Here is a 17591-nt window from a genome sequence, read left to right as displayed (position 1 = left end):
AAAAAAAAAAAAAAAAAAAAAAAACTCTAGAGAAGATGAATTCAAGGAATTGAGAAGCAAAGCCACAGTGTCAAAAGAGTCACTAACATCAAATATTAGGGCAGGAACAATTTAGAAAAGAGTAATAAGAGCAAGGAATCGTATCCATTAGCAAATAGAAAAGAGCCGGGTGTTAGTAACAGTGTAACAATGAGACTGTGAGTGATGTGGTGACATAACAGAAGAGTCAGAACTGGGAAATTTTAGAGACAAAGAGGGAATGGTCTGAAAGGGGCAATGATGGTCAAGGAAGATGCCCAACCCTGACCTAGGCCTAATGATGCAGGGCTGTCAGGAAAGCAGTGTCCTCAGGGAAAGCTGGGTTTTCATTAGACTAATAAGGCAATGAATTATCATGGGGCAGAAAACACACAAGGGATTTTGTTCGTGAAGGATCTTGAATTTCTAAGGACACAATGGAAGGGTGTGTGAAAAACTCAAGTTTTTCACTGAGCTACCTCCCCACTTTTCCTCCTCTCCTCCCTCCCCACTTCTCCTCCTCCATCTTCTGCTTTTCCTTCTCATCTCCTCTTCTTTATCTTCTTCTTCCTCTTCCCCTCCCTCTTTCCTTCCCCCTCTTCCTCCTCCTCCTCCTCTTCTTTTTTTGAGACAGGATCTCACCGGGGATTTAGCTCATCTGCCACCTGCCTCACAAGCACAAAGACTTCAGTTTGATCCCCGGTGCCAAAACAAGCAAACAAACAAACGAACAAACAAACCAGAGACAGGATCTCACTAAGTCACTAACTTGCTCAGGCTGAGCTCAAATTTGCTTGTGAACTGGAGTAGCCTGGTAGAAAACTTCAGAACAGGAAGTATGCAAGGCCTCATGGAAATCTTAGAGAGGAAGATAAGGAATGGCCCAGAACTCTGGGATGTCTCACAAAAAACTAACACTGAGAGATGAGTGCACAGTAGAATTGGTCCTGGGATTCAGGCAATTAGCAGTGGCAAGGCTGTGAATCTGCAACAATTAGGAGGAGTAGGTGGCTGGGCCTCTCTCACTCCCGCAGAGAGAAGCAAGAAAGTCTAGAGAAATCTGAGTCATACTCTGAGTCCATGGGCCTCCTCCCAATGCACAGCAGGGAAGGACAGAAGATCTGCATGTCTGTGGGAGGTAGAGCACTACAGAGATATAAAAGCATTATAATTGTATAGTAATATAAACATTTAAAAACACATTATCATGAGATGGAGGAAAGTGGGAGGAAGAAAGGGGTAAGGGATGAAAAAAAAGAATTGGGATGTGCACATACAACTTCACACAAAGAATGTAAATATGTACTACAAATATGTACAAATGTAGAAAGGGGATCAGGAGGTGGGGAGAGGAAGGGAGGATGGGGAAAATGAATAGAAAAGAGAATTAAGATGGGTTGTGCACATGTACCAACTACCCACAAGGAATGTAAATATCACATACTATGCAAATATGCTGATAAACTAAAAAACACACACATTATCATAACTGTTGGATATTTTCCTCTTGTTCTGGAATCAAATATATGGATACAAAAATAATTTCTTCCTTGGTAGCCTGAGGAGCAACAGACCTAAGGGTGAATGAAGTAGATAACACATGCACATGCAAACATATGTATTATAACCTATTTACTCATCCTGGGGCTCTTACTATATCTCTACCCTATAAAATCTCCATAGTTTCTATACCAATGTTATCCTTCATCCATATGCAGCAATTTTCCTGGCTCCAAAAAATGAAAAGGTATCCCAGTTTCCCTTGAAATCTTCCTGAATTCTTATATTTTCTTATGAACAGGACCTCCCCACACCGCTGGCCAGAGTATGGCCCTCTCCAAACACAGGGCTATTCAGTCAGCAAATTTTTAACAAAACATCTTGAACATACACAGCTCTGTCCTATCAGTGTGGGGCAAGTTAAAGAAGCCCAAGCACATTCTCACAGAAGCTGCTTTAAGGAGAAGCATTGAAAAAAGTAGGACTAGAATTGGAGCACAGTCCTGGCAGTTTGACTGGGGACAAAGCACATCATTACCTTCTCTAAGCCTCAGAATCCTCTTGTATAAAACGGTGTCAGACTATAAGTCTACATGGTCTTTGCCAGTTCACAATGTTCTCTAGTCTATGAACGTACTAAAATAATTGTCACTATCCAAACAGTACTGCAGTATTACAGAAGACTGTATTTTAGGATGAGGTATACTATTGGCTTGACACTTTTTAAAGTTATCTTTTAAGAAACAGTGTCTCCAATAAAACATAGGAAGTGATGTTTGAGACAAGAAATCCACGTGCTCTGCCAATTTCATCATCAAATGATGTCCATGGATTAGGGTTAGATGGCAACTGGTGGTTTCTGGTTCCTGATATTTGGTTCTATACAATCAACTGCAGACTCTAAATGATTATACAGGCAGTTCTTAATCATTTCAAGTATCTTTGCTTATTTTAGCCCTTCACATTTGTTCCTCCTTTGGACTCTATCTTAATAGATCAGGGGAAAAAAGCAAAAAGTTCAAATTCATGGGTTCTGTTTGAAAAAGGCTAAAATTATATTTGAAATATCCTGATATGAATTAACCATTGCCTCTTATTTGCAAGCATAGTCAAGAATCAACTATAGAGTTTAGAAACAACAAACACAGAAACATGTATGGAGCCAGTAGAACCACATCTGAATCCACCATATTCTAGTAAGCAGGGAGGATTCAAAGTGATGATGAAGCGATTATAATGTCACACCCTGACATTATAAGATCTTGAGTTTGATGCATATTCTTTGCCAAAACTCTATCAAGTAAGATGCACAAACTTGAAGGTAAGGCTGGGAAAAAGAAGAGAGATGAGCTTACCTGGATCTTTCTGTTCTCCCAATTTGTCTAGAACGTTGAAGGAGATGTCAAGGTACTCTCTCTGGATAGCACTGACAGCAATCTTTCTTTGTTTCCTCTGCCTGGGAACAATCTGAATCTTAAATTCAGATTCTTCAGCTCCATCCTCCTCCACCTTCCTTTCAGGATTCTGTTCTGTATCAGATTCAGCATTAGTATTGGGCTTCTCACTTTCTGTTGGATTCTCAGCATCTTCAGGAACTTTGAGAAGTACAGTTTTGGCCCCTGAACTTAGCATCTGCCCAGGCTTCTCTTCCTCAGTTCCAGGGTCAGAATTATCATCCACTGACATCTCAGAGACAGCAAATGACTTCTGAAGGAGGTCTCGCTTTTGCTTAAGTGTTAGTGGGCTGCCAGAGGAGAACTCTCGCAGCTCCTCTGGCTTTGCTAAATCTTCAGAGTCTGTAGGATCTTTCAGGGATATGAGGGCAGAGTCTTTGTTATCTGCTGACTGATTATTTCCTGAGTCCTTAGAGGAGAAGTCTTTGGAACAGTCCTCCACGCTTACTTGAACAAGAGGAGTTGTGCTTAGGCTGAGGACGGAGGGATGGCTAGGGCTGGAGGGGGAGGAGGCAGCATTGTTACCAGAAGGACTGTTGTTTCCCTGGTTCATCATCTCCTCTTCATCACTTTCCACTATTCTGAGGGGTGGAAGAGGTTCAAAGATAAGAGAGTCACTGTCTGATGTTGAGAGTATAGAGTGTTTTTCAGGACCAGATGTTGAATCTGAGGACAAATCTATTAGATCTAAATCCTCTTTAGGAGCAGCCTTCGCTGGAGAGTCTACTTTCACCTCAAATGTCTCCATGCAGTTTAACCTAACTTCTGGTATTACAGGCCTTCGGGTTTCTTGAAAACCTTCCATAGCTGGATTCTCAGGTATTTCAATGGTGTCAGGCTTCGTAGCAGAATTCTGTCTAGAACGTCCGTGGTTGTTTTGTCTTTGTGTGATGTAAGCAGCTTGGGCAGGAGGCTTATCTATGTCACACCGATCTATGCAAGACTTTCTACGATGCTCATCTAATGTAAACAAGAGGGAGTCTGCATTCCCTATATCAAGAGATTTTTGTTTTAAAGAGCGCAGCTTTTTTTTCTGAATGCTTTCTTCTCTCACACAGTGGAGAATGCTGTCTTGTAATGCACCCGTTTCTCTATATTCAGCCAGTTCTATTTCACCTGATTAAAACAGAAAAAGCTAGTACTATTTTACTTGGAGATTTTACCATCTTTCCCCTCATAGTTGGGCACACTATTGGCATGAATCATAATCACAATCCCAGCTCCACCAGAAGGGAAAACTGACTTTCTGGCCAAATTTTTGTAAGGTTCATTCTAATTTCAGAAAATGGAAAACTTTGGAATGAAAGAAACCAAAATAGTAGTTTAAGATCTGATTTCCAAAATCAAGTCTTGGGATAATTCCTCAGCTCTGCTCATTTGTGCATAGAAGAGGGGATTATTTTTTGGCTGAGGCAGATCTAGGAAACTATATTCATATTGTGTGGAAGAGAAGCAAACATTTTGCAACAAATCAAATCAAGCAATGGCCCTTGAAGACAATCATGACATTAATGATGTATCTGTTCATTCACGTATATATATAAATGTGTATATATATATACTGTTTGTGCATACATATATATAAAATCAACAGTCTCAAAATATGTAGTAACATAATAAAATTAAGATTTCACCCCAAACAAACAGTAGAGTACAACATTTCTGCATAAAATTACTAAGAGAAAAAATTCATACTTCTCTGAACATTCATCTCAACCGGCTGATATTTCACCATTTTGCTGCCGCCTATCCTTTTCAATCTTGCAAAAAAAGTTTGAGACTCTTTATTGCAGGGTCCAGTAGGTGTATCATGAATATCAGATTCATCAAAAACACTATCTTCTTCTAATTGGGGAGAGAAAGTCAAAATTACACTTAAGAGGTTATTCTCTCTTAGGCTGTGTCTATACAAGCATTTCAGTGAAAGCATTCTGGAACAGTCTGGGGTGGTTTCTTCAAGTCTAGTCATAGGTTGATGTTTCACCCAGGCATCAAAATATCCATGTCTTGAACAAAGCAACATGTTATAAGATTGCTGATCATTTTTTATGTGATCATTGGCAGTATTTTTGAGAGGCATCTCTATTCCAATAGAGCTTTCCTGGGAAAACTTTTCCAGTGCACTGCAGACCAAATGACACATAGATGCCAGCTACTTCATCCAGCAGTTTGCTGAAACTTGCCTGACCTGATGGATTTTCAGGCTAATTTTGCAAAAGGAAATTAAACTAAATAAATGGGTCTTACCCTTTCCAAAAAGTATATGCCTTCCTGGGATATGGAAACTAGCATAGACACAGCCTAACAGTACATGCACCTTATACTCTGTGAATGCAAAATACTGTACTCTACATTTGGTAATGAAACACACAACACACAGAAAAAGCTTAGAAAAGCCACTTGTCATCTCAAAAGCTCCACAAATGATTAGGAATGAAAGAGTAAACAAAGGAAAAGGAAAACAGAAAATAACATTTCTTCCAATTAAAGTAAAGCTCTTCTCTGAGATGTTTACCGTGTGTAATTGTTATAGGTCTCATGAGTCCTAAAAATAATCTTTTATTCTTACTTAAGGCTCCATAAAAAATGGGCCACTCAGAGTGCCTATTTAACTCATGTCTTTGTCCTTTCTTCTATCCTTATTTGGTCACTTTTAAACCAATATAAAGCTAAATACACATTAGTGAGCAAAGAATTGTTATGTTGCAACTCACAAAGTACACTTAACCAATTTTCTTCTTTCATCCTTTGGAAAGGCCAGTACCATGTACAAAGCAGCAAGAGAAAAGGGTATACCATGCATTTTAATATCACAATAAATGGAATTAACCTACTATTGGAGTTGAATATGACTAAAATCATATTTGGCCTACGTTTATGTCTATATATGCAAGATGAGGCTCAGGTGGGATTATGATTATTAAAGGTTTCTTGAATACAGAGGAGGAAGGCAACTGTTAGGTTTTCAGGATTTATCCTGTTTTAATACACAAAATCATACAGGCAAACAAAACCTAAAGCAGTAAATGTTAGGTGAAATAACCATAGTAATCTTTGTAATAAAATAAAAAATAAATGTTATTGACCAAAGGGGATACAAAGTTCCCAGTGAACTTCCACAAGGATGAAAATGCCCATCAAATTCTCACATTTCTGGAGAAATGTAATAAAATTATCTATTTTATTTCTTTTCTATCCTTTTTAAAAAATCTTTGAAAAATACAAGTTTTTGAGCAAATAGCTATTGAGACTTCCATTACATAACTGTGGAATAATTTTCAAAATATACTGAATGATAGAGATGGAAAGACAGCAAGGTGGTATCTCCTATGCAGAAAGGTTCATCTGGGATCAGCCCAAACACTAAGCACACACTGAGAACATCCACAACTTAATGGAACCTACAAATTACCCAAAGATTATGACCTAAGCTAGTACACAAGATATTCTTCAGAAAGGATCTCAATGGTTCCAGAATTTAAAGAAGCTAGTTCTCAGAAGTCAACCTAGATTCTTGGATCTTTCAGCAATAAACAAACAATGAATATAACACTGACTCCAATCCCTCCTACTGAGGTATTTCCTCTGAATTCTGACTGTACTAAATTCATGAATGCTCGTCAAACATTTGGCTTTCTCCCAGAACTGGAATAGATGATGTCACTTTTACAAGTCTAGTCACAGTGAGTGTGATATTCACTACAGATATGCACCTTGGTTCTTTATTTCTCACCTGAAAATATGCAGGCTGTAATTCTATTACATTTAAAGTTTCATTCTATTGTGTCCTTTGAGGAAAAGTTATTGATAGAAAAAGTGTCAAGATTGGAAATAGTTCAAACTTATGTACCAGAACTGTTACATTTCCATTGCTAATGAGGCTAGGAAAAAAGCAATTCAGCAAATTTATACTCCATTCAAATTCTGTGGGTACAGGAAGTTCAGAGGTAAACTAGAGACCCTCAGATGATGACTCCTCTGATTGTCAACCAAGATTTATGTCACAATCCAAAAGCAAGATGTTTCCAACATGTAAGGAAAAGTTTACAAAAGTTATTTAATCAAATGGCTGCAAACATTTTAGAAGACAATATTTCTTATGGGTTTTGGAAGCCTATCAGTTATTTTGGATGCTCAATTAAAAAGTTAAAGCAGCAATATTCAAGGGAAAATTGGGAGATTTAAAAAATAGTGATTTGTTTTATTCCATGATGATTTTTGGTGGCACCCCTTTATCTCCTAAGAAAAGCACTGTCCATAAATGTATTTACATATACAAGCTAAGTTGGGGATAGAATTTCAATATGGAAGGTACCTTTTTCTTTTTCGCTGTATCTGCTTATATTACTGTTGTCACTGTACAGAGGTCCTGCCGTGGCATGGGGCTTGCAGCTATGGTACTGTGCATTGAGTGTATTGACTGTTATGTGAATCAGGTGCAGCAGGATCTTGCTGATATCACAGTCTCGGTATGGATACTGCTCAATAAAATGGGTGGAGAAAAATACAAATGGTTATTTTAAAGAATAAACTTCTCTAATTGATCATGCCACATTTTTTTCTCAGTATCTCATGGGGATAAAAAGAAATATACAGAAAAATTAAAACTCAGATTTTGATCATGGGTTCACTTTACCAGGGACTATATTCTCTTCCTCTTGAATCAAACCCCTGAAAATAACTCAGGCCACTTTACAGTTACAACTACCTTCAAGAATATTATCTAGTATCAAGGACACATCTGTTGAGTACAATTTCAAATATCTTCTTTGTTTTCTGAACATTTTGAGAGCATGTACTAACACAACCTCTCATTCTGACTTTCATTTCAGTAGTTCTTTGGTTCTCAATACTGACTGTATATCATGATGATTCTTCTAAAAGTTGAAAAAATTATCCTCCCAAATTTCCAACTCAAATCTCTTAAAGTGTCTTTCTAAAGCTGTACTAAGAGAAGTACTCCATCCAAAAGCAGAGAGGCTGCAGCAACTCACCTTGTAAAGGATGACAAGCAAGGCCTTCAACCACATCTGCCGGATGTGAGGTTTTAGGGACCAGAGGGAACAACGAGGTGGCTGTTGGAAATAATGCCGTAGTTGAGGACAAGAGCAGTATTTGAGCACCTGAACTACCAAAGGGAGAAGGTGTTTTCCCAAGTTAATGTTGTAATCCATGACCTGAAATAGAAAAAAATATTAGTAACTGAAGGAAAACTATAAAGAACCCTCATAAGTTAAAAGGAAAAATTTGAACCATCACAACAAAAACACACACATTTCACAAAACAGTAATGGTAGTAATAGCCAGTATATATAAAAGAAGAAGGATCAAGCTCACAAGAAATAAAAAGATTATAAATTGGAAGTTTTCACCTATTTACTCCATTACCTACTGAAAATAAAATATAGTTAAACATGACTATCAAACTAATAATAGAATTAAACTAGGTTTACTGGGAAAAAATTTAGTTATTAGGCAGCCACATAGAGAAATGGGCACTTGTAGATACCACTAGCAAAAGCAGAACTTGGTATGGTCTTTCAGGACAGTGACTTAGTAGTATGTATTCAGAGTTGTTTTTTTTAATCACATTCTTATATAGCAATTAAATGTACCCTAGGGAAATAATTAAATAAGCATTCTAAGATGTATGTGCAAAGATATTCAGCATGGTTTTGCTGCCCAAACTGAAATTAATCTCCATATTCAACAATATAGAATTAGGTAAATAAAATAGTTTGTACAATAACAGAATATTATATAGTCATTAAATAGGAAGAGACACAAATTTGTTTATATTATATGAATTTCATAATAAATTTAAGTTTTAAAAGATTACATATATCAGTATGTATAATGAGCCCATTGTTATAAAAATAATGTAAATATACACATATGTGGACATGTATGGATATATTGTGAAAATATGTAAGGAGTAATATACACCAAAATGTTAGTTATCTTTGTCATGGATTTTCTGGGGTTTTAATTGTTTTGCTTATATTTCTAAATGAAGCATGTACAATGTAGATGTAGATAAATGAGAAGGAAAAAAGGAAGGGAGGGTAGGAAAAACATTTGTTGTCTAAAATAGTATAATCTCTCTTCATCACAGACAGCTGAGTATCAATGGTGATCTTTACTCAGTTATCAGTATCTGTCAGAGATTAACTACATGCACATTATTCCTACTTTATTTGTTTTCATTATATTACAATCTGTTTCAGCTAATTGATAACAAGAGCTACCATCTCTTGATTCCCTACTATGAGACAGGCACTGATTAAAGGTGTTTTGCAACATGTTGCCTCTAATAAATCTGTTACTGATTAATAAACAAGAACAGGATGCCTAATAACTAGTAACAGTGACAAAACTTCAATTCATATCAACATCTTTTTTTTAGCCCCAGGTCCTACACTTTTGCAGACTGGTACAGGCATCCTCAAGAGTGAGATTTGCAGCACCAATCTAATTAGGTATAAATATAGCCCATCATCCAGCGATTCTGCTTCTGGATCCATATCTCAAAAGAATTATCACATTGGTTGATAGGTGCATATACAAGGTGTTCATTACTAAGCTGTTTGTAGTAGTATGAAGTCAGAAGCAATATGAATGACCATCACTAGGGAAATGGACAGTATGGAAAATATAAAGAATAGCACATGATACAGCAGTTTGAAGTATCAGACAAATATGGAAAGCCAATAGTGATTAACTCAACTCTCCACTTGAAGCCAAAATGGAAAAAAGATTGTATAAAAACTCAACAAAATACTCCCATTCCTTAATCACTTAATGGGTACAGTTTTAGGATGATAATGTCTGGAGATGGAAAATGGTGGCTGTATAACAAAGTGAATGTACTCAATGCCACCAAATTGAAAGCTTCAACATGGCTAAAATGATAAATTTTGTTACATATATTTTACAAAAGCCATACACGCTATTCATGATACTGATTCTTATTCATCTCTATATTCTCCTTCATATACTCCCACCTAATACAAAATAATTTGTACAGATCTTTATTTATACTCAATCAGTGCCAGTTTTTAAATGAAATTTTATGCCTTGCTTATACACAAATCCTAATATTGTGACTTCTGAAATCTGTTTGTACACTTACTTGGGCAATTCCTGCAATAAATGCATTAAAACAAGTTGACAGGCGCATTTTTTGAGGTGCAATCATGAAGCAACCTTCCTGTTGGTCGTAGCCAAGTAAGACATACAGGTGCCGCTTGACTGTGTTGAAGGCCTTTGCGCTGCTGATGTCTGACTCCGCACTGCTCTCATCCTTGGCCATGAACTTCATTAACACTGTGATCAGCTGGTGAACTGTCTGGTGGTCGATGCCAGCATCTTCTGGGAGCAGGTCCTTGATGGTGTTGTCATTCTCAGGAGACTGTTGCCCTGTCAGTCCAAGAAAGGCTGTCAGTTGGCAATGCCCTAAGAAACAAGTTCACACTAAAATATCACTTGACATTGACAACGCACCATTCTTTCTGCTTCTACTATATATTTAAAGTTTCTTTTCTAGACAAGAACTTCAAAGGCACCATATGGCCTCCTACACAAAGCATCAGTCCAACGGTTCTGCTTCTGCTACTGCATTCATCATCCATCAGCTCATTCAAGAGTGAGAGGGAGGAGACAAAACCAGAGTGCTGAGGTAGTGTTGTCCTCCTACCAGTGCTAAGCTGCATTTAGCAATTTTTAAATATGTTGACAAAGTCTTATACTTGGTGATAAAAAGCAGTTTCCCCTCCAGATTTACTAAATAAACATGTGAGAATAACCACAAAAATAGTAGTCTGGAATCCATTGAGCACAAAAAGATTCTTTGGAGTATTTTGCTCAAATGCTACCTCAACTCAGTCATATTCATGAATCAACTTATTTAAAAATTGTTTCCAAATCTTAACATATCAGCACATGTACTCTGAATGAGATAGTCAAAATTGTAAATAGCACATTAAAATTCCTGCAGTATGTAATGAAAAACATTTGGGGGATACAGACAGAAAGAGAGAAAGAGAAGCATGAACTTTTAAAAACAGAAAAACACCACAGGAAGGTGAACTGAAAGTTCACATGCAAAGCATACCTCAGCCCTTGGCTTCCTCTCAGCCTATTAAATAACTGTTATCTGAGTAACACCCTGGCATTGACTTTCTCGGTAGGTTTTCAAAGTAAGACATTATATCAGATATCATTCCTCAGCCCTTTTATGATAAGGCTTGGTTTAGACCTTCGGGTGAAGGAAGATTGATATTTGTTCTTCTGTGTTTATGGTTTGGGACTATTCAAATCCTTGCACTCTTGTCCTTCTTTTGATAAGCAACATTAGAATTTCCATATTAAAAACAAATTAGATCAACAAACAAGCATTCTCATCTCTCATGCTTCAAGGAAAAAATTACACTAACTGGCAGGCTTTGGTTAAAAACATTATAAACCAAGCCCCGGTTACATCAGTTATAATTATTGTACAAATGATGCAACACAGCTAGGTAGCAATTTATACCCACTGATCCCTCAATTAATCTAGAAAATATCAATCTTCCAGGACATTATCAAAATAAGCAAGATATAAAAAATATTTCCATGGAATACAGAAATTAGCTATCTGAAGCCCATTTTCCCCTGGGATGATTGCATGAACATAATGTCAAATTCAGATTACTAGTTAAGACCTGCATTATAAGGTAACAAGCTTGGTTATCTAGTTTCCCCAGATGATCAGAATAACGTTGGTCTGTTCCAAAATGATAAGCTGAGAAGAGATAGCTGACAATGACTGAAGAGGCAGCAGAATCTACTTAGTCTAGAAACTTCCAATATAAGGAAAATCATTTGACGCTTGTCAATGCGACTTTGGGATTTTAACACCTTCTGTCTTGTCATCTGTCCATGAAGGAACAAATATGTATGATATATTTTAGGGAATTTTTCTATCAAAAATCATTCAAATGAAACCTAACAATTTATTGTAGTGTTTCATGTGCAGACAGTAATCAATAAGGTATTAATATTATTTATTAGGTATGCATCAGAAAAGAAGTAAATTTATGTGGGGCACTATTTAAGAGGCTGGAAATATGAAGCATCACTGTATATTATAATTATATTAAACATTTTAATAGCAAATTTGGCCAAAAGCAATACCTATGTAAATACTTATAAAACACAAGTTTAGAGAACTCTCTTTTCTGTATTGAAACATATCCATTTTTATTTTTTCCCCTCTATACTATTACTTTACAACTAGAGCAACATTAGTGCTTGGACAACTTTGGGCCAAAAATGTGATGAGTGTGGGAATCTAGGTTCCCTGCAGGGTCAAATATTATTGTAGCAGCAAGTGATGGCTACTACAATATAGTATGACATTCAATTCCTTTTAGCTCTGGGGTGCAAGGTTTAGGAGAGCACGTATCACTCAGACTTGACAGACTCCTCCAAATCCAAAGTGACTAGACTTCAAAAATCATAAAGTTAAAAAAAATGGAAGTGGGAAATATCTGATTTATAGCCCTGAGAATCTAAGGATCTCAGTACAGAAGAAAGGGAGCTTCCAACAAGTACCCTGCCTCCATTTTTTCTATCCTAGATCTAGAAAATGAGCAATCAGACTCCAGTTTAAAATCCCAAAAACTTATTTCCATTGTAAATGTACATTTTTAAAAAGTGTGTTTAACCTTACATTTTCCCAGCAAATCATAATGATTGTCATTTCCAACATCCCCTAATATCACCGTAGATTAATCTTCACTGATCTTCAGTGTTTTGGAGTGAGCTCTGCTGCTCCTATTTGCTTTCCCTAAATAGTAATGAATGATCTTTAACAAACCATTAAATGTACTAAAAAAAGAATGAGTTAATAAAACAATATTTTTAAAATTTATAATTACAATAAAAAGAGTTTACCCCTCCCATTATGAGCACTGTGAGTCTGCACTTTATCCTCTTTCTTTAAAATAGAGTAGGTTTATGTTTGTTACTCTTCACACAGAAGAGTCGCCTTAACCAGCTCCCTGAGAAAAATGAGCTGCAGACAAACTAAAGTGTGTATTGATACAGTATTATTCTTTCAATTGTATATAAAATGTACAAATTTTCATTTTAAATCTAAATACCTAAAATATTTCCTCTAAGATATGACAATTTTAAGACGTATTAGTTTTGAATTCTACTCTACGAAATTCCTTTATTTGTCCTAATACAGCAATAATATGTTCTGAGATTTGACTTTATTATTTCTACAAGAAAAACATAGGCAACCTTATAACCACACAGCAGTGCTGTCTCTACCATAACTTTAGTGTGGACTGAGTCCACCATGGCCTGCCCGCACAGTTGAATAACTGATTGAAACTCCAAAGTACAAGACAAGTTATAAGAAACCAGGCTGGATTAGGATCTTCTTTTCCAGACTTTGTCTCCTGTCACTCCATCCAGAATGCTCCTATTCCTGTAAGATGGACTACTCGTGGATCTCAGAGTAGACCCATCTTCGTGTCTTTGTCCCACTTTCTTCACCTTGAGAGTGGCTCCACCTCTACCCTCCATATTTTATGTGGATCTGGAACCAACATGCCATTCTTAGTATATATGCCCACCCTCCCCTCACTAATTAGATGTGACCCTTAAATTCTGTTACTTTCCAAAGATAAGAAAAAAAGGGAAGATGGGAGGGAGAAAAGAATAGAGAATTACCTTCAGCGTTTCCTAACATGCACGTGGCAGAGAACTACTATACAAGGCAGAACATTTTATTTATTCATGTATTGAACATCCACTCCTTGAAGGCACATGCTATGCTTTATCTGTATTATCCTTCACAGCATACGGAACTATGTCTGACATAATAGGTGCTCATTCGTTATAGGTGTTTTAGTACACTGAATTCAAGTAAAATTTCCAATCTTGTCTTCTACACAAAAGTTGATGAAGTGTCAAAATAGGAAATGACTAGAAAAACAGAGAACGTTGTTCCAAATAAGTTGACTCACTGACCCCTCTGTCAAAACAAGTAACAATTAGTTGGAGGAAGAAAGGACTCCAATTCATGAGCTTACTCTGCATCTGGCCCAGAAAAATCAATGTTCAAGCACTATAAATAAGGTTGCATTTTGCCCATAGTTCCCATTATATTGCCTCATTGGTCTCAATATCTCATTATCTTAATGCTCTGCTTTTAGTAGTTCTGTTGTATGTGTACAGCCACTGGAGGGCTCAAAACAAAAAGGGTTGGGATGTAGCTCAGGACAAAGACTCTGGGTTCAATCCCTAGTACCACAAAAATAAAAGAAGAAAGAAGAGAGGCTTGGTGAAGAAAAGATAAAGGGGAAGGAAGAGAAAGAAGAAGTAGGGTATAAGAAGGAGGGAAAGAAGAAAGAGGAAGAGGAGCGGAAAGAGAAGGGAGGGGAGGAGAGTGGGATGGAAAGCTGATGCCAGAAGCTAACTTCATATCCTCTTTGCTCCTTATCGATACCTTCCTATCTCACATCTTATCACTATGTATTTACATACTGTCATCAACCCAGGCCTGGTTAAAAAGCCACCTGTTTACAAAACTGTCACTGATTGTGCAGCTGGTAGATAACTCTCCTCCCACTCCATTTGACAGCAACCATTCCAAGTACCATTACATTCACTCTAGATGAGAATTTACTGATGTTCATAATTTATCTCCCTTACTTAACCATAAGCAAGTTGAGAATATAAAAAGTTCTGATGCATCTTAGTATTCTTCATGTATCCTGGTAGAGCAGGTAGAAAGTAAATGTTTGCTGAAAAAAAAATTTATCTCCTAAAAATATAATTTCAAACAAGAGCATTCCTATAAAAACAACTGTATGCTTTGATTTTTTGGACTTTAATGATCAATGGATATTTTGTAATTTTAAAAGCTAATGAATTTTTAATTATCTGTAGAAGGAAAGAGAGCCCAAAAAGAAGTTATTTGGAATGCCAGCCAGGGACACTAATGCAGAGGCAAAGGTCAGTACAAGAGAGTTGTACCAGTGCTACTAACAGTACTGAGCACCTACCCTTAGAGATACAGCGTGGGCCAAGAGAACTCCAGATTTCTCCACAGGCTAGAACAGAACTGGAAAAATTCTGCACTCTGAGGACTGGGTCATCTCTGGGCCAACCAGGGATTCTAACCAATCTGGGTAAAGTTCTTTGCTCAACACACAAATGGACTTAAACTGCACTGTAGCAGGCCTGACTCCATAGCTAGACTGGTGCCCTCATGTCCCACCAGGCAGAAACATCCTAAGACCAACATCTAGAGGTAGTTCTAGCAGAAAAAAGGAAAGCCAAGTCTTTTGAATGAGAGTATCAGATCTGTCACTAAATAGTCAGATGTGATCTTCAGCAAGCAACATAAGTGGAACTATTTAATCCTCAGTGTGTCAGTTTTCCTGTCTGTATGTAAAGTAAAAGATTAATACTTTACATATATCCAGAGTTGTTATGGAGTCAAAGTTAGGTGATTTGCATAAATATCCTTTTTAGGTACAGAGGTATTACACATTTATTATTATTATTATTATTATTATTATTTACCTATTATCATTTAATTATTTATTCCAGGGGATAAAAAACAAGATATAATTAAGTATCTTGTGTTCATTGGGTCGATGAGTGTTTGTTCAGTATTGTGCTGATATAACTGTTGCGTTACATTCAAGTCATCTTCACCATTAATTTTTAAGTATCCAAATACAAAGAACCCCTGGATCTCACAGCATTAGCAAAAATTTACCTTATATTTAATTACACAGATTTCAGGTTAGCACTTCAAAATATTATTAACTAGGATGAAAAAAAGGTGCTGAAATCCTAGAAGGATTGACTGTACATGACATAACTACAACACTCAGTAACTCTGGGCTTGAGATCCAGGTCTGTCACCAAGAAGCTTGTGACACTTGTTCCTTTGTGCAAAACTTCAGTCTTATGTAAAATGAGAATGTTAGCATATCTCTAGTGTTTCAGCTACAGCATCCTATGAATATTTTTATATGTACAAAGGCCTTTGGTTTGACTTATACAAATCACAGAGGAATTCAGCTCCTTACAAGCCTTCCAGAGTATACTTTTGATAGAAAATAAAATTTTCTGTTTTATTTGTTGTGGGTCCTATATAAAGATTAAGATCAAAGAGTCATAAATGGAATCCACAGCCAAGAAAGTTCAGCCTAAACAGCAATTAAAATTGTCTTGCTGCTTAATTAAATAACATCTGCTTTATTTCAGGCCCAGTCAGTAAGAGGCCTGCTCAGAAGAGCTCATTACTTAGACCAAACAAAAGTATGTTCCTTAAGTATCAAGTCTTTCATTTTCCATTTAATTACTATTTTAAACCATCCTGTACAGTCTTATGATTACCCTGACCTGCCTTTCTTCCAAATTAAAACATTCAATGTCCAGTAAGTAACAGTGCAAAATCTGGAACACCAGTTTGTAACTGAGCCAACCATTTCCAAACCTAAGCAAGTACTTAAGAGGGTGTCATGTAAATTACCTTCTCAGAAATATTAGTTTCATGTTTTATTTAAACAATGCTATTATCTATCCCTTTTCCATCTGATCATTTGATGGGATAATTAGATGCTTGAAGGCTTTTCTTAACTTCAAGAAACACTTGTACATGTTTTCCCACAAAGATGGAAGGGAACTCTTTTGTTAGATCAAAATGGGTAATTAAAGGCTAGCATTTCAATGAAGCCTTAAAAGAAAAAGACGAGCTGGAATAAAATTAAGAAAATTTATGAAATTACATAAGAACAACCTCAAAAAAGTCTCATGGAAGTTATTGGGTGAATATCACATTTCCAGTGAAGCTCAGGATCAGATATTCTCATTTCTATTCTTCTAATTTTTTAATCACAGCACAGTAGAGACACGAGTAATGTACAAATCCAAGTACAGGGACTCTGCCAAGTGCCCGCTATTCCTTTTTTTTTTTTTTCCATCAGTTTAAACAGAGAAAATATACTTTTGGCCACCATCTGCCATCTGCATTCACAACCTTTGGGGCTCTCTCTTGTCTCATCTCCTACTCCCTGACTTCCTTTCAAAGGTCCTTTCTGTAACACATAATATACCCTATCTTCAAAGTCTTATTACTTGAAATTTTCTTTCTGAGAGGATCACTAGCATTGTGGAAAGTTTATTTTAAACTATACCTAGATGAAAAACATAATATTCTGTAGCATGATGCATAGGTGGTAGGGACCAAGTTTGTTTTGGTATTCAGAACCTCTCTGATTTTCCCAGTGAATAATGACACCATTTGTGTGGATAATGCTGTCATAATGGCCTCATCAATGTCTCTCCAACCCTAAGGATGCTCATGATAAATTACAATATCATGGAAATAAAATGATAAATTACACTATATCACACTGAATATGATCCTACGGTCTTCTAAACAATGGAATCCCTCCTTTCTCTGAGAAACAGAAATGAATGAAGAACTGCAAATCAGGAATGGCTAAGGGAATGAACAGATGATGGTGGTTCAAATGTATCAACTTTAAAAATGAAAATGAAATGTATGTTTTGCCTATAGCAGATATACATATATATATATAT

At 36.6% G+C, this 17591-nt stretch overlaps 1 protein-coding gene across 1 annotated transcript in view; it reads right to left on the bottom strand.

Moving 5' to 3' along the window:
• Unc79 (unc-79 homolog, NALCN channel complex subunit) overlaps positions 1-17591 on the bottom strand; it is a 211737-nt gene that overhangs the window by 82428 nt on the left and 111718 nt on the right. Inside the window, exons 29-33 of the mRNA XM_033766768.1 lie at positions 10105-10391; positions 7967-8149; positions 7288-7450; positions 4668-4817; positions 2874-4088 (exon numbers count right to left, since the gene is read on the bottom strand). Of these exons, the coding sequence (XP_033622659.1) occupies positions 2874-4088; positions 4668-4817; positions 7288-7450; positions 7967-8149; positions 10105-10391 (1998 nt within the window). The remainder of the gene's footprint in view (positions 1-2873; positions 4089-4667; positions 4818-7287; positions 7451-7966; positions 8150-10104; positions 10392-17591) is intronic.

The sequence above is a fragment of the Fukomys damarensis genome, unplaced genomic scaffold (assembly GCF_012274545.1).
Source record: "Fukomys damarensis isolate Sample0158 unplaced genomic scaffold, DMR_v1.0_HiC HiC_scaffold_21, whole genome shotgun sequence".
Taxonomy (NCBI): domain Eukaryota; kingdom Metazoa; phylum Chordata; class Mammalia; order Rodentia; family Bathyergidae; genus Fukomys; species Fukomys damarensis.
This window is presented reverse-complemented; position numbering and strand designations above follow the sequence as displayed.